Source organism: Coregonus lavaretus, assembly GCF_964263955.1.
Source record: "Coregonus lavaretus genome assembly, contig: HAP1_SCAFFOLD_454, whole genome shotgun sequence".
NCBI classification, from domain to species: domain Eukaryota; kingdom Metazoa; phylum Chordata; class Actinopteri; order Salmoniformes; family Salmonidae; genus Coregonus; species Coregonus lavaretus.
The window spans coordinates 228,909-253,719 of NW_028167164.1; the positions used below are offsets into that span (position 1 = coordinate 228,909).

General features: G+C 40.6%; 1 protein-coding gene across 1 annotated transcript in view; it reads left to right on the forward strand.

Moving 5' to 3' along the window:
* Positions 1–24,811, forward strand: part of LOC311113821 (NACHT, LRR and PYD domains-containing protein 12-like) — a gene marked incomplete at its 3' end in the record, with an annotated part of 112,380 nt that overhangs the window by 62,776 nt on the left and 24,793 nt on the right. The window contains exons 2-7 of the mRNA XM_084189118.1: positions 1,840–3,637; positions 6,408–6,581; positions 7,167–7,328; positions 11,450–11,623; positions 13,073–13,246; positions 22,462–22,635. Coding sequence (XP_084045244.1) covers positions 1,840–3,637; positions 6,408–6,581; positions 7,167–7,328; positions 11,450–11,623; positions 13,073–13,246; positions 22,462–22,635 — 2,656 coding nt within the window. The remainder of the gene's footprint in view (positions 1–1,839; positions 3,638–6,407; positions 6,582–7,166; positions 7,329–11,449; positions 11,624–13,072; positions 13,247–22,461; positions 22,636–24,811) is intronic.

A 24,811-nucleotide genomic window follows, 5' to 3' on the forward strand; every position in this document is an offset into this window, starting at 1 on the left:
TCTCTCACAGTTGAAGTGTACCTATGATAAAAATGACAGACCTCTACATGCTTTGTAAGTAGGAAAACCAAATGTCCAAGTATCAAATACTTGTTCTCCCCACTGTATATATATATATATATATGCCAAAGTAACACCACTGTAGACAAAGAAGAGCTCTCCAGTAGATGAACGAAAACAAAGGCTATTTTCTCAAAAGTGAAGTTACAAGTTTATCATCTTTCAAAGCAGAATTACTTTCCCATTGTTCCTCAACTGTAGTGTATGATATACCTTTTTCTATATATATATAGCATTTTGCACAAAAACATGATTATTTGTCTCTCTGAAAGAAAAACATCAAGTGATAGATTTTAAACAAATACATGTCTTTCATTGAACAACCCCCTGCCATGATTAGATAGTGAAAAAACACACCAATCTCTTTCATAATTACTTTAAACTATAAAAGCTAATTTACAAACATTTCTGAAAATGTATATATAGTGTTTTGGAATGAAACTCTTCTCATGTTCCCCCATCTGAGCTCAGAGTAGATGAGAGACGTAATGTTTGTCTCTGTTGTGTTGAAGCCCAATCAAGCAGGAGAGACCAGCCTCCCCTGTACCCAGCTGTGTGTCCATGAAGAGTGACAAGTCTATGGAACCTCCTATATACTTCAGAGAGGGAGACTTTTCTACTGAACAAAAGTAAGAAGAACTCATGGGTCATGGTCAGTGAGTTAAACAACACTGTATCTAGTCATTTCTCCTCTCCCATTTTCCCATTTCTTTTTGTTGTTTTCAAAATCCATAGGCTAATCCTTTTTTCCATTTTCATAGTCCTGAAACAATATTTAACAAACACAACATTCCCTCCCTCCCTGTGTGTGTGTGTGTGTGTGTGTGTGTGTGTGTGTGTGTGTGTGTGTGTGTGTGTGTGTGTGTGTGTGTGTGTGTGTGTGTGTGTGTGTGTGTGTGCACTCCCTGGATGAGGAGATGTAATCTCATGTTTTGTCCACAGAAACCAACAGGAGAGATCAGAGTCAGAGATTCTCAGTGGTCAGTCTTCACAGGATCATCAAACAGACCTGGCCTCCATATTCAGTGTATGTGGTCCTGTTATGTACATTTGTTTTTGTTTACCTCAAGTAAAGTTGATCTGTCAATCATTCATTCATGTGTTAATGAGAAAGCATTTAGTCTCTTGCTTAACCTATTTACTTGATTTATTTCAGTTGCTTGAAGAGAATATTATGACATTTGTGAAGAACGAGCTGAAGATGTTCAAGAGGATTCTTAGTCCAGAACTCCCAGAAGGCTTTGAGAGTCAGAAGCAGGATAAGGAAGTGGTGGATGCTGAAGATGAGAAGCAGGAGAGCAGTGCCAGAGAGGGGGCTCTGAAGATCACACTGCACGTCCTGAGGAAAATGAACCAGAAGGAGCTTGCTGACACACTGGAGAAAAGTAAGAGCTGTCTGCCTCATGTTGAATGCTGTTTTAGAACATTTAAAAGCTGTAGCTAAAGTACAGCTAAAGTAGCTGTGTAACTCAGTGATATTGTAGCAGCCTTAACAAAACAACTAGTGACCTCATCAAGTAGCAGCAGGGATGTGTTGTGTTGATTAATTAAGAGAGAGAGAGAGAGAGAGAGAGAGAGAGAGAGAGAGAGAGAGAAAGAGATAATACCAATAATAATTTAATCAGTCACACCAGTCTGTAATGCATTATGAAAACATTTACACATTTATACAGTCAGTTAAGCGAATAAATTATTATAATAAAAAAATGTTATAACAGTCCTAGAATACTGTAGGCATTAAAACAGATGTAATATTAATATCCTCTGTGTTATTTCTAGATTCAGATGATCTTGCTGTGATTTGCCAACGTGAACTCAAATCTAATCTAAAGAAGAAGTTTCAATGTGTATTTGAGGGGATCGCTAAACAAGGAAACCCAACACTTCTCAATAAGATCTACACAGAGCTCTACATCACAGAGGGTGGAACAGGAGAGGTCAATAATGAACATGAGCTGACACAGATTGAGACAACAACCAGGAAACAAGCAAGACCAGAGACTGCAATCAAATGTAACGACATCTTCAAACCCTTAACTGGACAAGACAAACCTATCAGAACTGTGCTGACAAAGGGAGTCGCTGGCATTGGAAAAACAGTCTCTGTGCAGAAGTTCATTCTGGACTGGGCTGAAGGAAAAGCAAATCAGGATGTCCAATTTGTATTTCCATTCCCTTTTCGGGAGCTGAATTTGATGAAAGAGGAAAAACACACATTGATTGAACTTCTCAATCACTTCTCAAAGGAAACCAAAGAATCAAGAATCTCCAACTACGACAAGTACAAAGTTCTGTTCATCTTTGATGGTCTGGATGAGTGCCGACTGCCCCTAGACTTCCAGAAGAACAAGATCTGTTGTGACGTCACAGAGTCAACCTCAGTGGATGTTCTGCTGACAAATCTCATCAAGGGAAATCTGCTTCCCTCTGCTCTCCTCTGGATAACTACCCGACCTGCAGCAGCCAATCAGATCCCTTCAGGGTGTGTTGACCAGGTGACAGAGGTACGAGGGTTCAATGACCCACAGAAGGAGGAGTATTTCAGGAAGAGATTCAGTGATGAGGACCTGGCCAGCAGAATCATCTCACACATAAAGACATCAAGGAGCCTCCACATCATGTGCCACATTCCAGTCTTCTGTTGGATTTCTGCAATAGTCCTTGAACACATGCTGAAACATAAGAGAGAAGAGATGCCCAAGACTCTGACTGAGATGTACTCAAACCTTGTGGAGTTTCATACCAAACAGAAGAATGAAAAGTATCTTGGGGAAAAAGAGACAGGTCCACACTGGAATAAAGAGAGCATTCCGTCACTGGGAAAACTGGCTTTTCAACAGCTTGTGAAGGGCAATCTGATTTTCTATGAAGAAGACCTGAAAGAGGCTGGCATTGATGTCAATGAAGCCTCAGTGTACTCAGGATTGTGCACACAGATCTTTAAAGAGGAATGTGGGCTGTACCAGGACAAGGTGTACTGCTTCGTGCATCTGAGCATTCAGGAGTTTCTGGCTGCTGTATATGTGTTCATCTCATTCATCAACAACAATGAGAATCTAATGGAAGAACCTCAATCAACGTCCAGCAACTTTTCTGTGAGGATCAGACACAAGCGTAAAGTTACCTTCTACAAGAGTGCTGTGGATAAAGCCTTAAAAAGTGAGACAGGAAACCTGGACCTGTTCCTCCGCTTCCTTCTGGGCCTCTCACTGGAGTCCAATCAGAAGCACTTACGAGGTCTACTGACAAAGACAAGTAGCAGCTCACAGAGCCATGACGAAACAGTCAAGTACATCAAGGAGAAGATCAGGGAGAATCCCTCTCCAGAGAGGTGTATCAATCTGTTCCACTGTCTGAATGAACTGAATGACCATTCTCTAGTGGAGGAGATCCAAAGATACCTGAGATCAGCAAGTCTCCCAGAAGCCAAACTGTCACCTGCACAGTGGTCAGCTCTGGTCTTTGTGTTGCTGACTTCGGAAAAGGAGCTGGATGTGTTTGACCTGAAGAAATACTCCAGATCAGAGGAAGGTCTTCTGAGGCTGCTGCCAGTGGTCAAGGCCTCCAGAGCTGCTCTGTGAGTACATAAAATGACATTTAAGTACTAATCATCAGGAAGAAATATTAAGTTTAGAGAAAATTGTATATATATATATATATATATATATATATATATATATATATATATATATATATATTTTTTTTTTTTTTTTTGGGGGGGGGGGGGGGGGGTAGAATGATTACTTTATCCTATCCCAGGTATTCCTTAAAGAGGTGGGGTTTCAAAAGTCTCCGGAAAGTGGTGAGTGACTCCGCTGTCCTGGCGTCGTGAGGGAGCTTGTTCCACCATTGGGGTGCCAGAGCAGCGAACAGTTTTGACTGGGCTGAGCGGGAAATATGCTTCCGCAGAGGAAGGGGAGCCAGCATGCCAGAGGTGGATGAACGCAATGCCCTCGTTTTGGTGTAGGGACTGATCAGAGCCTGAAGGTACGGAGGTGCCGTTCCCCTCACAGCTCCATAGACAAGCACCATGGTCTTGTAACAGATGCGAGCTTCAACTGGAAGCCAGTGGAGTGTGCGGAGGATCGGGTCACCTCCTTGATGTTAGCGGAAAACGACAGGGTGTTGTCCAGGGTCACGCCAAGGCTCTTCGCACTCTGGGAGGAGGACACAACGGAGTTGTCAACCGTGATGGCGATGATCATGGAACGGGCAGTCCTTCCCCGGGAGGAAGAGCAGCTCCGTCTTGCCAAGGTTCAGCTTGAGGTGGTGATCCGTCATCCATGCTGATATGTCTGTCAGACATGCAGAGATGCGATTCGCAACCTGGTTATCAGAAGGGGGAAAGGAGAAGATGAGTTGTGTATGTAGGGAGGAGAGGAGGGTTGAGGAGGCAGAATCAGGAGATTGGAGGGAGAAGGATTGAGCAGAGGGAAGAGATGATAGGATGGAAGAGGAGAGAGTAGCGGGAGAGAGAGAGCGAAGGTTGCGGCGGCACATTACCATCTGTGTAGGGGCAGAGTGAGTAGTGTTGGAGGAGAGCGAGAGAGAAAAGGATACAAAGTAGTGGTCGGAGACATGGAGGGGATTTGCAGTGAGATTAGTAGAAGAACAGCATCTAGTAAAGATGAGGTCAAGCGTATTGCCTTCCTTGTGAGTAGGGGGGGATGGTGAGAGGGTGAGGTCAAAAGAGGAGAGGAGTGGAAAGAAGGAGGCAGAGAGAAATGAGTAAAATGTAGACGTAGGGAGGTTGAAATCCCCCAGAACTGTGAGGGGTGAGCCATCCTCAGGAAAGGAACTTATCAAGGCGTCAAGCTCATTGATGAACTCTCCAAGGGAACATGGAGGGCGATAGATGACAAGGATATTAAGCTTAAATGGGCTAGTGACTGTGACATCATGGAATTCAAATGAGGAGATAGACAGATGGGTTAGGGGAAAAATTGAGAATGTCCACTTGGGAGAGATGAGGATTCCTGTGCCACCACCCCGCTGACCAGATGCTCTCGGGGTATGTGAGAACACATGGTCAGACGAGGAGAGAGCAGTAGGAGTAGCAGTGTTTTCAGTGGTAATCCATGTTTCCGTCAGCGCCAAGAAGTCGAGGGACTGGAGGGTAGCATAGGCTGGGATGAACTCTGCCTTGTTGGCAGCAGAACGGCAGTTCCAGAGGCTGCCTGAGACCTGGAACTCCAGGTGGGTGGTGCGTGCAGGGACCACCAGGTTAGAGAGGCAGCAGCCACGCGGTGTGAGGCGTTTGTGTAGCGTGTGTGGAGAGGAGAGAACAGGGATAGGCAGAGGCATCGTTGACAGGCTGCAGTAAATGGCTACAATAATGCAGAGGAGATCGGAATAAAATGAACTAAACATCTGGGAAAGGAGAGAGTGGGCCTCCCTCACCAAAACTCCCAAATATAACTCTCCCAACTTCCACCTCAGAAACTATAATTGTTTCACTGAAACACCCGAATATAACTCTCCCTACTTCCACTTTAGAAATTATAATTGTTGTAAACTACAGCGGTTCAATGTCTCTAGGAATAGACTCTAACTTACTTTATTCAGCTAGCTAACTTGGTACAGTATTCTTCCATGAAAACCGCCCTGGGCACCGTATCCTATGACGCCATAGCTAACTAGCATGCTAGCATCCAATAACACACGGTTTAGCACCAATACTTGGTTACAACAAACTACCAATAGTGTGTTAACACACTAAACAGATAATTCGTGTCCGTGTCTAGTTCCTTTCATAACGCAGAAATTATTAAACGTTGGCTAGCTAGCGCAAAGTCAGTCATGCTAGCTACACAAGTGGAATACACATCTAGAATGTTCAGAAAGGGAAGCTTTATGTTGCAAAATTCTCATTGACTAAAATTATATTGTATTTAGCTGCTACAGTACTGCTAGCTGGTGGTGTTGGCTAGCTAGCAATGGCTGTGGTGTTGACTTTGTTTGAAAAATTGCGTCGCTGCGAACGAATGTAGCTGGCTAAAAGGATATTGTATTTAGTTGCTACAGTACTGCTAGCTGGTAGTGTTGGCTATCTAGCAATGGCTGCGGTGTTGACTTTGTTTGAAAAACGGCGTCGCTGTGAACGAATGTAGCTGGCTAGCTAACCTCGATAGTTTCTCTATACTACACCTTTATCTTTGATACAAATACAACTATATAGCTAGCTAACATTACACTAATCAAATCGTTCCATTGTAATGTAATGTGTCTTATTACCTGCGGAGCGAAGTACAGCATGACTACTCACTCCTTCAGGCGCCTGACTCCTTCTACACTACTGGTGTTAAATTAACAGTGTGTTTGTGAAATCATGATGATCTCTCTGTCAGGCTGTCAGGCTGCGGAGTCAAAGAGGAAGGCTGTGTTTCTCTGGTCTCAGCTCTGAGATCAAACCCCTCACACCTGAGAGAGCTGGATCTGAGTAACAATGACCTGAAGGATTCAGGAGTGAAGCTGCTCTCTGCTGGACTGGGGAATCCCCACTGTAAACTGCAGACTCTGAGGTCAGTATTCCTGTAGTTGGTCAACAAGTGATAACTGTTCACCAGATCCACATGTGTTTACCATGCAAACATAGTCCACACCATATGTGTTTGGACAGTGAAGTTTACAGTTTTACATTTGGTGCTATGCTCCAGCAATTTGGATTTGAGATATAATGTTTCATATTAGGCAACAGTACAGAATGTCACCTTTTATTTGATGTTAATGGTGAGAGGTTAGCATGTTTTGTTGTAGCCTCTGTAACTTTCTCATTCATTATTATTCATGATTCATTCATGATTTTTCTTAATCATGTCATCATCAGGATTAATTTAGTAGTGTTTAGAAACATGTTATCTACTCACTTAGACAGAAAATTACTCAACACCAAAGAATAGCAGTGTGGTTTTAAAATAATTATATTTTTCTCTCTACAAGCAATACTTTGATAATTTGTTATTTCTAATAATGATAAATCCATTCATGAATAGATATGGCAGGTTTCAGGACACTGATATATCTGAAAATGTTTAAATAATATACTGCCACATTTTTCACCACCAAAGAATAGCAGTGTGGTTTTAATATAATTGTACTATTTACAGGCTGTCAGGCTGTGGAGTCACAGAGGAAGGCTGTGCTTCTCTGGTCTCAAACCCCTCAGACCTGAGAGAGCTGGACCTGAGTAACAATGACCTGAAGGATTCAGGAGTGAAGCTGCTCTCTGCTGGACTGGGGAATCCCCACTGTAAACTGGAGACTCTGAGGTCAGTATTCCTGTATCACTCAATGAACACACACACACTGGACACACACACACTAGACACACACACAAACACACACACTGGACACACACTCATTGGACAACACACACACACACTGGACACACACACAAACACACACTGGACACACACACATACACACACACACTGGAGACACACACACAGGACACACAACCTGGACACACACACATACACACACTGGACACACACACACACACACTGGACACACACTCATTGGACAACACACACACACTGGACACACACACACTGGACACACACACACACACAATGATTAATTTAGTAGTGTTTAGAAACATGTTATCTACTGTTAATAATGATACATTCATTCATTTATATAAAGTACCAGTAAAAAGTTTGGACACACATACTCATTCAAGGGTTTTTCTTTACTTTTACAAACTTTTACATTGTAGAATAATAGTGAAGACATCAAAACTATGAAATAACACATATGGAATCATGTAGTAACCAAAGAATTGTTAAACAAATTAAAATATGTTTTATATTTGAGATTCTTCAAATAGTCACCATTTGCCTTGATGACAGCTTTGCACACTCTTGGCATTCTCTCAACCAGCTTCACCTGGAATGCTTTTCCAACAGTCTTGAAGGAGTTTCCACATATGCTGAGCACTTGTTGGCTGCTTTTCTTTCACTCTGCGTTCCAACTCATCCCAAACCATCTCAATTGGGTTGAGATCGGGTGATTGTGGAGGCCAGGTCATTTGATGCAGCACTCCATCACTCTCCTTCTTGGTCAAATAGCCCTTACACAGCCAGTAGAGTAAACAGTTGAAGACGGAAGTTAACATACACTTAGGTTGGAGTCATTAAACTTGTTTTTCAACCACTCCACAAATGTCTTGTTAACAAACTCTAGTGTTGGCAAGTCGGTTAGGACATCTACTTTGTGCATGACACAAGTAATTTTTCCAACAATTGTTTACAGACAGATTATTTCACTAAAATTCACTTCATCACAATTCCAGTGGGTCAGAAGTTTACATACACTAAGTAGACTGTGCCTTTAAACAGCTTGGAAAATTCCAGAAAATTATGTCATGGCTTTAGAAGCTTCTGATAGGCTAATTCACATCATTTGAGTCAATTGGAGGTGTACCTGTGGATGTATTTCAAGGCCTACCTTCAACCTCAGTGCCTCTTTGCTTGACATCATGGGAAAATCAAAAGAAATCAGCAAAGACCTCAGAAATAGAATTGTAGACCTCCACAAGTCTGGTTCATCCTTGGGAGCAATTTCCAAACGCCTGAAGGTACCACGTTCATCTGTACAAACAATAGTACGCAAGTATTAACAGCATGGGACCACGCTGCCGTCATACTGCTCAGGAAGTAGATGTGTTCTGTCTCCTAGAGATTAACGTACTTTGGTGCGAAAAGTGCAAATCAATCCCAGAACAACAGCAAATGACCTTGTGAAGATGCTGGAGGAAACAGGTACAAAAGTATCTATTTCCACAGTAAAACAAGTCCTATATTTACATTTTAGCAGACGCTCTTATCCAGAGCGACTTACAGTTAGTGAGTGCATAAATTTTTCATACTGGTCCCCCGTGGGAATCGAACCCACAACCCTGGCGTTGCAAGCGCCATGCTCTACCAACTGAGGTACAGGAGGCCTATATAAACATGTATAAATGTATCTATATCCATAGTAAAACGAGTCCTATATCGACATAACCTGAAAGGCTGCTCAGTAAGGAAGAAGCCACTGCTCCAAAACCGCCATAAAAAAGCCAGACTACGGTTTGCAACTGCACATTGGGACAAAGATCGTACTTTTTTGAGAAATGTCCTCTGGTCTGATGAAACAAAAATATAACTGTTTGGCCATAATGACCATTGTTATGTTTGGAGGAAAAAGGGGGTTGCTTGCAAGCCGAAGAACACCATCCCAACCATGAAGCACGGGGGTGGCAGCATCATGCTGTGGGGGTGCTTTGCTGCAGGAGGGCCTGGTGCACTTCACAAAATAGATGGCATCATGAGGAAGGAAAATATTATGTGGATATATTGAAGCAACATCTCAAGACATTAGTCAGGAAGTTAAAGCTTGGTCGCAAATGGGTCTTCCAAATGGAAAATTACCCCAAGCGTACTTCCAAAGTTGTGGCAAAATGGCTTAAGGACAACAAAGTCAAGGTATTGGAGTGGCCATCACAAAGCCCTGACCTCAATCCTATATAATATTTGTGGGCAGAACTGAAAAAGCGTGTGCGAGCAAGGAGGCCTACAAACCTGACTCAGTTTCACCAGCTCTGTCAGGAGGAATGGGCCAATATTCACCCAACTTATTGTGGGAAGTTTGTGGAAGGCTACCCGAAACATTTGACCCAAGTTAAACAATTTAAAGCCAATGCTACCAAATACTGTCACGATCGTCTACCAATGAGGAGGAGGACCAATGCGCAGCGTTGAAGGTGAACATAGTATTATTTATTAAACTGATCACACGATCAAAATAACGGACGAAAACGTGATGTCTCTGGTTACATACACAAACCAAACTGAGAACAAGAAACCACAAAAACAACGTGAAAGACAGATAGTTAAATATGGCTCCCAATCAGAGACAACGAGCCAACAGCTGACACTCGTTACCTCTGATTGGGAGTCACTCAAACACAGAAATACAATATCCTAGAACCCACAACCAAAACATAGAAACTAACACCCTGGCTCAACATACTAGAGTCCCCTGAGCCAGGGCGTGACAGTACCCCCCCCTAAAGGCGCGGACTCCGACCGCGCCAACGAAACACAACAGGGGAGGGACTGGGTGGGCACTCCGCCTAGGCGGCGGATCCGGCTCCAGTGGACCAGGCATGTGCCGTGCCGGACCGACGACGCACACCACCGGCTTGGTGTGGGGAGCAGGAACGGGCCGGACAGGGCTGACGAAACGCCCCACAGACTTGGTGCTGGGAGCAGGAATGGGCCGGAACGGGCTGGCGACGCGCACCACAGACCTGGTGCGGAGAGCAGGAACGGGCCGGACAGGGCTGACGAAACGCACCATAGACTTGGTGCGGGAAGCTTGGATGGGCCGGACCGGGCTGGCGACGCACACCACAGACCTGGTGTGGAGAGCAGGAACGGGCAGAGCCGGGCTGACGAGACGCACCACAGACTTGACGCGGGGAGCAGGAATGGACCGGACTGGACTGGCGACGCGCACCGCAGGTTCGGTGCGGGGAGCAGGAATAGACCGGACCGTACTGGGGACACACACCACTGGCTCTACACCGGGATCTGGAACGGGCCGGACCGGACTGGCAACACACACCAGTACCTCTCGCCGTGCCTCCACACCTTCCATCCCCTCTTCTACCAGTGGCCCCCGTAACCCGGCGGCCTCCTCTTCACACCCGCTGGACCGCTCCATCGCGGCCTCCTGCTGCCCCGTCGTCCACGTCGTGAGTCCCCCCCTAAAAATTTTCTGGGGTTCTCTTCTCCCCGTGGACCAGGCCTCCCTAGTTCTCGCCAGAACCTCGATCCATTGCTTCATCGACCAGCCTCTCTCCTCTTCACTAAGCGTGGCCCAGCCGAAACTCCTACTCCCCTGATCCAAGGTCCTTCCGCTCTCCTCTTCATGCTGCTTGGTCCCATCTTGGTGGTTTCTTCTGTCACGATCGTCTACCAATGAGGAGGAGGACCAATGCGCAGCGTTGAAGGTGAACATAGTATTATTTATTAAACTGATCACACGATCAAAATAACGGACGAAAACGTGATGTCTCTGGTTACATACACAAACCAAACTGAGAACAAGAAACCACAAAAACAACGTGAAAGACAGATAGTTAAATATGGCTCCCAATCAGAGACAACGAGCCAACAGCTGACACTCGTTACCTCTGATTGGGAGTCACTCAAACACAGAAATACAATATCCTAGAACCCATTTGGTTAAGGTGTATGTAAACTTCCGACTTCAACTGTATATACATATATGAATAGATATTCCAGGTTTCAGGACACTGATGTATCTGAAAATATTGAACAAACATATTTTCACCACCAAAGAGTAGCAGTGTGATTTTAATAGGATTTTATTCTTGCAGGCTGTCAGGCTGTCTAGTCACAGAGGAAGGCTGTGCTTCTCTGGTCTCAGCTCTGAAGTCAAACCCCTCACACCTGAGAGAGCTGGACCTGAGCTACAATCACCCAGGAGACTCAGGAGTCAGACTGCTCTCTGCTGGACTGGAGGATCCACACTGTAAACTTGAGACTCTGAGGTCAGTATTCCTGTAGTTGGTCAACAAGTGATAACTGTTCACCAGATCCACATGTGTTTACCAGGCACACAGAGTCCACATCATATGTGTTTGGACAGTGAAGCTTACAGTTTTACTTTTGGTGCTATGCTCCAGCATTTTGGATTTGAGATATAATGTTTCATATTATGTGACAGTATATAATGTCACCTTGTATTTGAAGGTATTTTCATACATATCTGTGTTACTGTTTAGAAATGAAAACACTTGATGTGTCTAGTTCTCTCATTTGAAAAAGTCATAATAATTTGGACATAGTACCTTATATTGTATTAAAGTAGTCATAAGTTTAGTATTTGGTCCCATATTCCTTACCCACAGTGATTACATCAAGCTTGTGATTCTACAAACTTGTTGAATACATTTGCAGTTTGACTTGGTTGTGTTTTGGATGATGTTTTCCCCAATATAAACTGAATGGTGAATAATGTCCTGTCATTTTGGAGTCACTTCACTTGTATTGTCAGTAAGAACAGAAGATTTTACTGAACACTTCTACATTCATGTGGATGCTACCATGATCATGAAGAATCATGAAGAATCGTGAATGATGATGAATGAGAAAGTTACAGAGGAACAAGGATCATCCCCCTCTGTTATTGGTAATGGTGAGAGGTTAGCATGTTTTGTTGTAGCCTCTGTAACTTTCTCATTCATTATTATTCATGATTCATTCATGATTATTCTTAATCAAGGCATCATCAGGATTAATTTAGTAGTGTTTACAAACATGTTATCTACTCACTTAGACAGCAAATTACTCCAGTCATCATCCACCATTCAGTTACTATTGGGCAAAACATAACCCAAAACACAACCAAAACAAACTGCAAATGCAACCAACGAGTTAGGAACAAAATACTAAACTTTGAACTACTTTAATACACTATAAGTGAATTGGTCAGAATACTTATGACTTCTTCAAATAGGGGGACTAGACGGGCAAAGTGCTTTTATTTTTCTAAATGGTGAAACAGATATGTATGAAAATACCCTCAAATAAAAGGTGACATTATATACTGTCACCTCATATGAAACATTTGATCTCAAATCCAAAATGCTGGAGTATAGAGCCACATTTAAAATGTTAGCTTCACTGTCAAAATAGATATGGTGTGGAATGTATACTCAATACAATCTAAATCTGATACCTCACTGTCTGTCTTTTGACTGATACTGCTTTTTAAACTGCTCTGGTCAGTCTACTCAAATATTTGTACTTTTATATTTGTCTCTCTACAAGCAATACTTTGATAATTTGTAATTTCTAATAATGATACATTAATTTATGAATAGATATGGCAGGTTTCAGGACACTGATATATCTGAATATGTTGAAAAAAGATACTGCCACTATTTTCACCACCAAAGAATAGCAGTGTGGTTTTAATATGATTTTTCTCTTTCCAGGCTGTCAGGCTGTCGAATTACATTGGGAGATTGTGCTTCTCTGGAATCAGCTATGAAGTCAAACCCCTCACACCTGAGAGAGCTGGACCTGAGTAACAATGACCTGAAGGATTCAGGAGTAAAGCTGCTCTCTGCTGGACTGGGGAATCCCCACTGTAAACTGGAGACTCTGAGGTCAGTATTCCTGTAGTTGGTCAACAAGTGATAACTGTTCACCAGATCCACATGTGTTTACCAGTCACACATAGTCCACACCATATGTGTTTGGACAGTGAAGCTTACAGTTTTACATTTGGTGCTATGCTCCAGCATTTTGGATTTGAGATAGAATGTTTCATATTAGGTGACAGTATATAATGTCACCTTTTATTTGAGGTTAATGGTGAGAGGTTAGCTGTTTTGTTGTAGCCTCTGTAACTTTCTCATTCATTATTATTCATGATTCATTCATGATTTTTCTTAATCATGGCATTATCAGGATTCATTCAGTAGTGTTATCTACCCACTTAGAAAGAAGATTAATCCAGTCATCATCCACCATTCAGTTACTATTGGACAAAACATAACCCAAAACACAACCAAAACAAACTGCAAATGCAACCAATGAGTTTGGGACCAAATACTCAACTTTTGACTACTTTAATACACAATAGGTTAATTGGTCAGTATACTTATGACTTCTTGAAATAGGGGGATGTAGTGTATCTTGTCGCTGCTGGTGCTCATTGCTGTCAAACAAAGAGTCCGCTTAGGCTGCACTTTGATTAGAAGTTTTATTCATATCACAAGATGTCAGCACACATTTACAGACCCGCAGTGTCTGGAGAAACAGCGTCCCAAAATAATCTGTCTGTTTCTAACACCCCCTGCCTCCAGCATATACTTATAAACAATGTAAAAATATGGGTTGCTCCCTCTGCTGTCCAATCACCTGTCTCCCCTGGGGCGTCACCCAACAAACGGCTACTTTTGAACTAAGATAAACATCCCCTCTTTGTTCCTCTAGAATAGTCATAATCTTAATATACTACATATTCCCCCCTTCTAGACGAACTAAAAGTCTCGAAAACAAAAAGAACAGGATTATGACAAGTAACAATTTATCTTATTAAGTATCTTTAACATTAAACCAAAAACATTTTCCTCTAGAGTGTAAATACCTTTCTATGAACTATGAACAAATGTTTATAAAGTGTGAATACATTACTATGAAAAATGAACAAATCTTTATGGAGTGTGAGAGCGAAAAAACTGTCTGGCAGCCATCTTTCCAGATATCCATCCATCAATCAAGACAGTAAAATTATCTCACGGCCCCTCTGCCCCAGGCAACCATCTAGGTACTCCCGATGACGTCATACATCTTTATAAATGCATTTGAAACTATGATGCAATTAAATACACATGTAAGCCCCTGCAAACAAAATACTATCCAAAAAAATGTCCACTCTAAGGCTGGTCAACCCATCGGACCCTACAGTGGACTTCTATCCCTGCCTAGACTCCCTGTCCCTAAGCATTCACGAAATAAACAAAAACATCTAAGATCCCCACATGTATCCAATAACATCAAATATCATTCTACAAAAATTAATACCTAAGATTATGACACAAATTATGTATTACACATGCAAATATGTCTATATTTCATTGCAGACACTGGAATGTAGTCCACTACACTTCATCTCCCCCGTAGTCTCGACATCCAATGCATTGTTGATGATGGAATCGGAACCTTTCCACCCCTTCCTTGTTCCATCTCCTCCAGTCATTCTCCTTTCATATTGTCCCTTCATATTGTCCTTGTTTGAGTATTTCAATCTCTACATATTCCCCCAAATGCTTCTGGAAGAAAAGAAAAGACCAAACAGTATCTTTTGCAAAACAACACTTTCAAATTAAACATCAATATCAACTAAGAATATAAAAATTATACATAAATGATAGAATAATGAAATATGATAATGTGATTCATTCATACACTTCCCCCCTTTGATTCATAACATCATACTAAAATCACACTAATATTGAAAATGTTTTGAAAAATGATCAAATATTCAAAAAGGATATTTATCATCAATACTCCATCCAGTCCCACTTGTCCCTCTTCATCCAGATCAGGAACAGTCAACAACGGCATCTGAGTGTTGTCTCCAGGCATCACTACTCCAACCTATCTCAATATCATAGCTTTCTCAAAGGTCAGTAACAAATTACAAACATCACACACAGTGCTATCAAAACTGCTATTAAATCGTAAACCATCACTGCTCCTACTGGGCCTAACTGATCTTGCAACCAAGACTTCGCTGACCATCCAGCTCCTTCAGATCTACCAAACGCATCCCTTATATTCTTCAATGCATCTATAACTATCTGGAATCAAAGTATAGGTAATATTATCAATATTATCTGCCAAAAATGTTACACCATACCATGGAAAAAGTCCCCCCTTCTCTCTTAGACTTATCCTCCAATGATAGGCTTCAAGACTATGAAATGTCGCCATGTCCCTTTTCACCCTACTTCCAAACCTAGATTCAGATTTATCTGTGTCCGGTGCTACCCCTCTTTTAATGGTAAAAGCCTCATATGGAAGCTTCAACGTTGACATGTAACAACATCCTGTCCATCCATAGGGTAAGAATATATATGCTTTATCACCACAAACCCTCCAAATATCTCTAAAATTCCCAATAGTCACATTGCCATCAAAGTCCTGCTCTTCTTACTAACTGGAACATAAAAAGTAACATTATATTTCTCATTACTACCCTTAAGGTCACGCTTACCCAAAGTCATCATATAATCATCACAATCTGATATTCCCATAAACATACCCCTTACATCATATGTTTTATTAGAATAAAAACAACTTTTAGCCCTCAATGGTTTCACCTTCAATGCTTCAGGGTTCGCTGTTACCTGATTTTCCTTCCCATCTAACAAATTCACATAGGGTAATTCATTTAACCCAGAACACCTAAACCTAGGCTTAAACAAATGTTTTGACAACGACATTATTTTATCTGTTCTGGAATTCTCAACAGACATGGACCCTCAAGATTCCTCACTGATCTTAGAGAATGAGCTAGCTGCTGGAACCAAAGATTCCTACCTGCCCAACTATCTCTAATTTTCACAACAGAAGAATCAAACCCATATGCATTTAGTTTCTCTCTTCCCTAACGAGCGGTACTGATCAGATACCTCTCCTTGTCTGTCATTAAAATCAAAGACCTCATCCTGTACCTCCATGATAGTATCCTTCAATATTTCAGATGAATCTATATTCTTCTCTACCACCATCTGCTCTCCTATTTTAACCCTATCCTTACTACCATTGACAACACTCTCCATCCGTAACATTTCAGAAAGGTTGTTGTTTGTGTCTGTGTCATACTTCCTACATTTGCTATTGCCGTCGTACCATTAATCCTTTCTGAAGTTACCATTAAAGTAGTTGATTTAGTTGATGTATTAACACCCTTAACTACTTCTAGTGGGAAAGTTACCGATATCCTCTGTGTATTATTTACTGTTGGAGTGGCTACTGTAATATACTTCTCCTGAACTCCTTCGGTGACTGTGGAAGCTTCAACAGACTTCAACTCTTCCATTATAAGCGTCACTTTACGAATTACATAGCCTTTTAACCAATAATTCTTAACCGGAACAAATTTTAATGTTTGCACTAGATAAGTACACATATATTCTCCCTAATCTTCTCTTATCATTTACGCAAAATAAATGAACAATCACTCATAACCCTCTTCCACTTCATATCGTTGTACAAACTATACCTCCTTTGACTAGGTGCAACAGCTTCTACATCTGGTCCTGATAACAATACTTCTTCTCCCTAATTATCTCTCCATGTGGGAGGAACGTCCCCATCCTAACCCTAATAACAGTCTTTTTCCCCCTAAAATTGGTGCTGGAGCTATTGGTTCCCTTATAATCAAATGCGATATATTTATGGCTTTAATAACTATCAATGTTGAAAGAGTTAAATTGCTTCTCACTGTTGTTTTAATATGCTGAAGTGTTGTCACTTCATCTATTTTTTTTAACTCACTCATTTATTTTTTTATTTTATTTTTTAACTCCTTACTTGTATTTCCCTCTATCACCACTAGTGTCACTTTTTTTAGCTCTCAGTCCTACCTCTAATCCCTGACTTTCAAACTTTTGATTAAAAAAAAAAACACACCCACAATTACCTTGATCTTCCTGCTGGGAACTGTAAGTATAGATACTCAATTACACTCAATCTTCTCTTATCATTCAGCAACGCATACTTTCTCAATGCATCTGCTCCTAACAGATCTAAACTCCTACCATATCTATCTTCCCACTAAACTCTAAAATGTCCTTCACCACTGTTCGCTCTCTCTTACTACTAACTTTGAAACTTAGTTTACTGTCTTAGAGTTCCTTCAATCTTAGTTTTCTTAACTTTTTAATCTAATCTTTTCTCCTAACCTTTAAAACCTTTTTCCACTGATTTATTCACAAAATCCTTTACCACCAAATTTTTTGAATATGTGATTGGGAAGTCCCCACCTGCTTCTGACTTCTTTACACACAGACTTGGCAAACGACTAAACACCTTTTAGCCTAGTCTGAAATCTCTTGGTGTAGGAATGTAACCCAGAATAACAGTCACCCCTATTAACTTTATTTTTCAGACAGATTGTCTAATAGGCAGTCAAATAGATTATCATCCTTCCTATGATATATGCAAATATATATGTTTATCTTAGTTCAAAAGTAGCCATTTGTAGGGTGACGCCCCAGGGGAGACAGGTGATTGGACAGCAGAGGGAGCAACCCATATTTTTACAAGCAAATATGATTCCCAAAAACCCTATTCTTTTAAAAATCTTCTACCAGACAGCCGTCTAGTGTACATCTTATTGTACAGTTCAATTTACACAATGCATCTCTTTCCAACAATGCAATAGGTATATGTTCTAATATTAGTATGTCTATTTTAATTTCTCTTTGATTTTTATAGCAGAGCTCAATTGGTTCCTTAAGAGTAATTAACTGTTGTACTACCTCAAATCCCTATCCTAATTAGTTAATTTTACATAGTGAGATGTTTAACCTCTTTAGGCTGAACACAGATAAAAGTTTTTCCACTATTCACCTCTCCTAGTCCTTTGTTTTTACATCAATTGTTAGATATTTTCTCTTCTTCTCTAATCGGTGCTATCAGCTGACACCCCCCTTCGTATCTTCTAGGCACTCTAGAATCCTTTAAGGGTACACCTAGAGAACAGGTGATCTTCACTTGCTCCTTTATCTTCCTCAGAAATGTCCTCTGTTGTTTCCTCCTGGCGCATTGCATTAACAGGTAAAGTAACCAACCTGTCCACAATTATAACACTCTTCTAAAAGTTGCTGGAAGTGTGGCTGAAATCTTCCTCCTCCTTCTAAGCCTTCTTGTTCTCTTCCTCTCCAATTCTGTGTCTGTCCAGAAACTGTCTGTGGATATGAAACCACTGGTACCCCATTGGTGGCTGGTACAATTGCGGTTGGCCTTGTTCAGTTGAAGCTGTAGCAGTGATTGTTGATTTGGTTCACTCTGATTCTTCATAACCAAAGCTTCTCTTCCCCTTCTCCACCAGTTGTAAGCTGTATTTGATTTAGTTTTCTGAGAGTTTCTTGGTCCTGTTCTTTCTTGTTGTTGACATATCAGGATTCTTCAACAGCTTATATTCTATGTTCTGTCCTCGAAATATCATCTTCCATCATCTTCTTACTAGTGGCCTCAATGTATTCTTCTCCTCCAATTCTTGGGATCCTTTTCTCAGCAGTTTCTCCTTCTGTATCTTCTCTTCTTGAGTTGTTCATCCAGTTGTGTTACTTCTTCTAAACTATTCTCTTTATCCAGGCATGATACGCATCAGTGTATATCTCTATTTCTTCTTTGCTAATCATTGTTGAATAAAATCCTCTTGAACATAAAGCACCTTTAATCTCTAAGTCTTCATCTTCCCGAACCTCATTCTTCTCTTAGTTTCCAGACATCTCGGTTTTTTCTTACTTCTGGAGTTTTGGATTCATCTTCATTGTCGTTTCTGCTTGTCCTCTATCTATTATTCGTTCATCTTCATCTCTGATGCAATAATCACCCTCCTGGATGATCACTGGAAGCTGAGGATAAACATCCCTAAGCTCTACTTCCTTCTCATAAGGTGGGGGTCTTTTTGCTGAATCCGTATGTGAGAAAGGTGTACTAACTTCTGCCATTAGTTTTTCTGTCGCCTTCTCTTCCTTTAGCATTTTCTCTATACCTTTGTTTATCTTATCGCTGGAATCTTTTATCAGTTTTTGTTTGAGAATGAAGGGCAACTTTTGTTTCATTTGCCGGATAACCTAGCAATACTTTAGTTAAAGGATTACTATTTTGTACTATACCAGCAGGTGTAATTACCTTCATAGCCTTGCTGTCCTTTCTCCCCATTGTAACAACAATTTTATATTACTTTATTGTGAAGTATTTTATTTTAGACTATATAGCCTATGGCTTCCCCCATTTAATTATTAATATAAACCAAACAACCCCAAACAACAAATTATTAATACAAATCAATCAACAAAAATATGAATATTAAAAAATTCAATAAAACATTTTAATCAAAAAATATGTTTAATTAAAATAAAAAATCTATTAAAAAATCAATTAAAAATTATGAATAATAAAATAAAAATAAAATTTCTATATCCTATCTTACCAATTTATCAATTAGTGGCTTTCTTACCACAACCCATCCGGAAAGCAAAATGCAAGTAGTCAACTTCAGACTACAATACCCATAAACCCCCTTGCTTTATAAGCACCCAATTATTTTAATTTTACAGAATAATGTCAGTACTCGATTTCCAACACAACTGTAATCAAACCAAGTGATGCCCAGAGACTCTAAAATGCTAATTTTATTCAAATGATCAGTCTGTTGCCAAGCCTCTGTGAAATTGTCATTACATCAAATATCCTGTAGGGGAAGATTTTGCAAACAGAACCAGCCTCAAAACCTTTTGACTCGATCCTCCCCTTGTCACGTGATGTCACGTCAGCACCTCTCTTTCTTTCTCCCTCTCTCTCCTCTCGTCTCGTCCTATCGTTCCTCTCATATGACAAAAGAACAGAGATACAGAAAAAGGTTTTAGTAGTTAATGCAATCACTGAGTTAATTCCAGCATTCAATATTTCTTCGTTCACATTCGCTCTAAGAATCAACTCAGGAATAAATATATATAGCTCAATAACATTTTTATTTATTTTAATCCGTCATTTTATTTTATTTAATTATTTTTATTTTTAATCCGTCAACATATCTCTCTCATTTATCAATTCAATATGTCTCAAGAAATAGTTTCATTTTCAAACAACAGCCGCTTTAACAACTAGAAGATTCCATTCGTGTTAAAATCTCTCCTCTTTGTTCCCTCGTCTGTGTTTCTGTCTCCCCCTGCAGTGTAACAGAAGAATGACCCATTTACCCAAAATTCCCCTTGTTAGTTTTAGTAAACAACGTGTTGTAGTTTAGTACCGTAAAACAAACGTCTCATAATCTCGTGCCATAAACTCCCACGTTTTGTAGTGTAGTGTCGTAAAATTAAACGCATGCGCAATACATTCAACGATACGATTCCCAGACAATAGAACGTTAGCATTCCGCTACAGCCCCTCTATTTTACCCCTTATAATCAAACAATAACACTTAACAGAGCTCACAATCGCATAGAACCCTGAATTCTACACACACAGACATAATTTAAGAGGCTTTATTCCATCGCAATGGCCCTCTTAGGTCACACGTTAGCCTGTAGCACGCAACACAATTAGCATTAGCATTTAGCATTAGCCGTCATGTACAATGTGGCATAAAACACAACCAGCATTTAGCATTAGCATTAGCATTTAGCCTTTATGTACAATGTGGAATGAAACACAACCAGCATTTAGCATTAGCATTTATCATGTGGCGTGCAACATGTAACAAGAAACCTGCACTGCCCTTTCCTTTGTCTTATTCTCTACCGTTTGTGATGCCGTGAGTTCAATGACCATCTACAGAGAGATTACCCCAAGCAGACATCCCGTCGGACTAAAGATGAGCAATAATCACAATCCAATAAATTCCATCAACCCGAGTTTTTAAAACACACCTAATACACATCTAACGCGCAAGAGGATTTTAGGCCCATCCTGGATGGCCCACCCCGGGGTCTTACACGGTGCAGTGCCCTAATGTATACGTATATCTGCCTTTATTCACTACCAATCAATTGTTCTAGACTTCCTATTATTTGTGCCGTTTACCAATGCAACCAAATTTTAGAATAATTATTACAGACCCTTAGTCGACAGCAATAACACCACATCAGCACAAACCCAAGTAATTTACACTGTACACCCTTCAATGCCCTCTCATAAATCAGCGGAACAACTAATGCCCAAATTTTGTGAGAAATCTCACCTTATAGCCGGCTTGAGCGGTAGTCACCTCGAGATTCAGGAATGGGACAAAGAACGATGCGTACAGATCCCGGACGAGCCCCCGTTTGTAATGTATCTTGTCGCTGCTGGTGCTCATTGCTGTCAAACAAAGAGTCCGCTTAGGCTGCACTTTGATTAGAAGTTTTATTCATATCACAAGATGTCAGCATAAGTTTACAGACCCGCAGTGTCTGGAGAAACAGCGTCCCAAAATAATCTGTCTGTTTCTAACACCCCCTGCCTCCAGCATATACTTATAAACAATGTAAAAATATGGGTTGCTCCCTCTGCTGTCCAATCACCTGTCTCCCCTGGGGCGTCACCCTACAAATGGCTACTTTTGAACTAAGATAAACATCCCCTCTTTGTTCCTCTAGAATAGTCATAATCTTAATATACTACAGGGACTAGACACGTAAAGTGCTTTTATTTTTCTAAAAGGTGAAAGAGACTTGTATAAAAATATCCTCAAATAAAAGGTAACATTATATACTGTCACCTCATATGAAACATTTGATCTAAAATCCAAAATGCTGGAGTACAGAGCCAAATTTAAAATGTTAGCTTCACTGTCAAAATAGATATGGTGTGGACTGTATACTCAATACAATCTAAATCTGATACCTCACTGTCTGTCTTTTGACTGATACTGCTTTTTAAACTGCTCTGGTCAGTCTACTCAAATATTTGTAATATGCATTTTTCTCTCTACACACAATATTATGATTTTTTCTAATAATGATACATTAATTTATGAATAGATATGGCAGGTTTCAGGACACTGGTATAACTGAAAATGTTGAAAAAATATACTGCCACTATTTTCACCATCAAAGAATAGCACTGTGGTTTTAATATTAATTTACTATTGCAGGCTGTCAGGCTGTCTAGTCACAGAGGAAGGTTGTGCTTCTCTGGTCTCAGCTCTGAAGTCAAACCCCTCACACCTGAGAGAGCTGGACCTGAGTAACAATGACCTGAAGGATTCAGGAGTGAAGCTGCTCTCTTATGGTCTGGGGTATCCCCACTGTAAACTGGAGACTCTGAGGTCAGTATTCCTGTAGTTGGTCAACAAGTGATAACTGTTCACCAGATCCACGTGTGTTTACCAGGCACACATAGTCCACACCATATGTGTTTGGACAGTGAAGCTTACAATTTTGCAGTGGTGTGAAAAAGTGTTTGCCCCCTTTCTGATTTCTCATTTGTTTGCATGTTTGTCACACTTAAATGATTCAGATCATCAAACAAATTTAAATATTAGTCAAAGATAAAACAAGTAAACACAAAATGCAGTTTTGAAATGAAGGTTGATATTATTAAGGGAAAACAAAATCCAAACCCACATGGCCCTGTGTGAAAAAGTGATTGCCCCCTACAACCTAATAACTGGTTGGGCCACCCTTAGCAGCAACAACTGCAATCAAGCGTTTGCGATAACTTGCAATGAGTCTTTTACAGCGCTGTGGAGGAATTCTGGCCCACTCGTCTTTGCAGATTTGTTGTAATTCAGCCACCTTGTAGGGTTTTCGAGCATGAACTGCCTTTTTAAGGTCATGCCACAGCATCTCAATAGGATTCAGGTCAGGACTTTGACTAGGCCATTCCAAAGTCTTCATATTGTTTTTCTTCAGCAATTCAGAGGTGAACTTGCTGGTGTGTTTTGGATCATTGTCCTGCTGCAGAATCCAAGTTTGCTTCAGCTTGAGGTCACAAACAGATGGCCGGACATTCTCCTTCAGGATTTTTTGGTAGACAGCAGAATTCATGGTTCCATTTATCACAGCAAGTCTTCCAGGTCCTGAAGCAGCAAAACAGGCCCAGACCATCACACTACCACCACCATATTTTACTGTTGGTATGATGTTCTTTTTCTGAAATGCGGTGTTACTTTTACGCCAGATGTAATGGGACACACACCTTCTAAAAAGTTCAACTTTTGTCTCGTCAGTCCACAGAGTATTTTCCCAAAGGTCTTGGGGATCATCAAGATGTTTTCTGGCAAAAACGAGACGAGCCTTAATGTTTTTTTTGCTCAGCAGTGGTTTTCCTCTTGGAACTCTGCCATCAGGCCATTTTTGCCCAGTCTCTTTCTTATGGTGGAGTCATGAACACTGACTTTAACTGAGTAAGTGAGGCCTGCAGCTCTTTGGATGTTGTTGTGGGGTCTTTTGTGACCTCTTGGATGAGTCGTTGCTACGCTCTTGGGGTCATTTTGGTCGGCCGGTCACTCCTGGGAAGGTTCACCACTGTTCCATGTTTTCGCCATTTGTGGATAATGGCTCTCACTGTGGTTCGCTGGAGTCCCAAAGCTTTAGAAATGGCTTTATAACCTTTTCCAGACTGATGGATCTCAATTACTTTCTTTCTCATTTGTTCCTGAATTTCTTTGGATCTCGGCATGATGTCTAGCTTTTGAGGATCTTTTGGTCTACTTAACTTTGTCAGGCAGGTCCTATTTAAGTGATTCCTTGATTGAGAACAGGTATGGCAGTAATCAGGCCTAGGTGTGGCTAGAGGAATTGAACTCAGGTGTGATAAACCACAGTTGAGTTGTGTTATAACAGTGGGGGCAAACACTTTTTCACACAGGGCCATGTAGGTTTGGATTTTGTTTTCCCTTAATAATAACAACCTTCATTTCAAAACTGCATTTTGTGTTTACTTGTGTTATCTTTGACTAATATTTAAATGTGTTTGATGATCTGAAACATTTAAGTGTGACAAACATGCAAACAAATAACAAATCAGGAAGGGGGCAAACACTTTTTCACACCACTGTATTTGTACTTTTATATTTGTTTATAATAGGGGGACTAGATACGTAAACTGCTTTTATTTTTCTAATGGTGAAAGATATATGTATGAAAATACCCTCAAATAAAAGGTGACATTATACACTGTCACCTCATTTGAAACATTTGATCTCAAATCGAAAATGCTGGAGTACAGAGCCACATTTAAAATGTTAGCTTCACTGTCAAAATAGATATAATGTGGACTGGATACTCAATACAATCTAAATCTGATACCTCACTGTCTGTCTTTTGATTGATACTGCTTTTTAAACAGCTCTAGTCAGTCTACTCAAATATTTGTACTATACATTTTTCTCTCTACAAGCAATACTTCGATAATTTGTCATTTCTAATAATGATACATTCATTTATGAATAGATATGGCAGGTTTCAGGACACTGATATGTCTGAATATGTTGAAAAAAT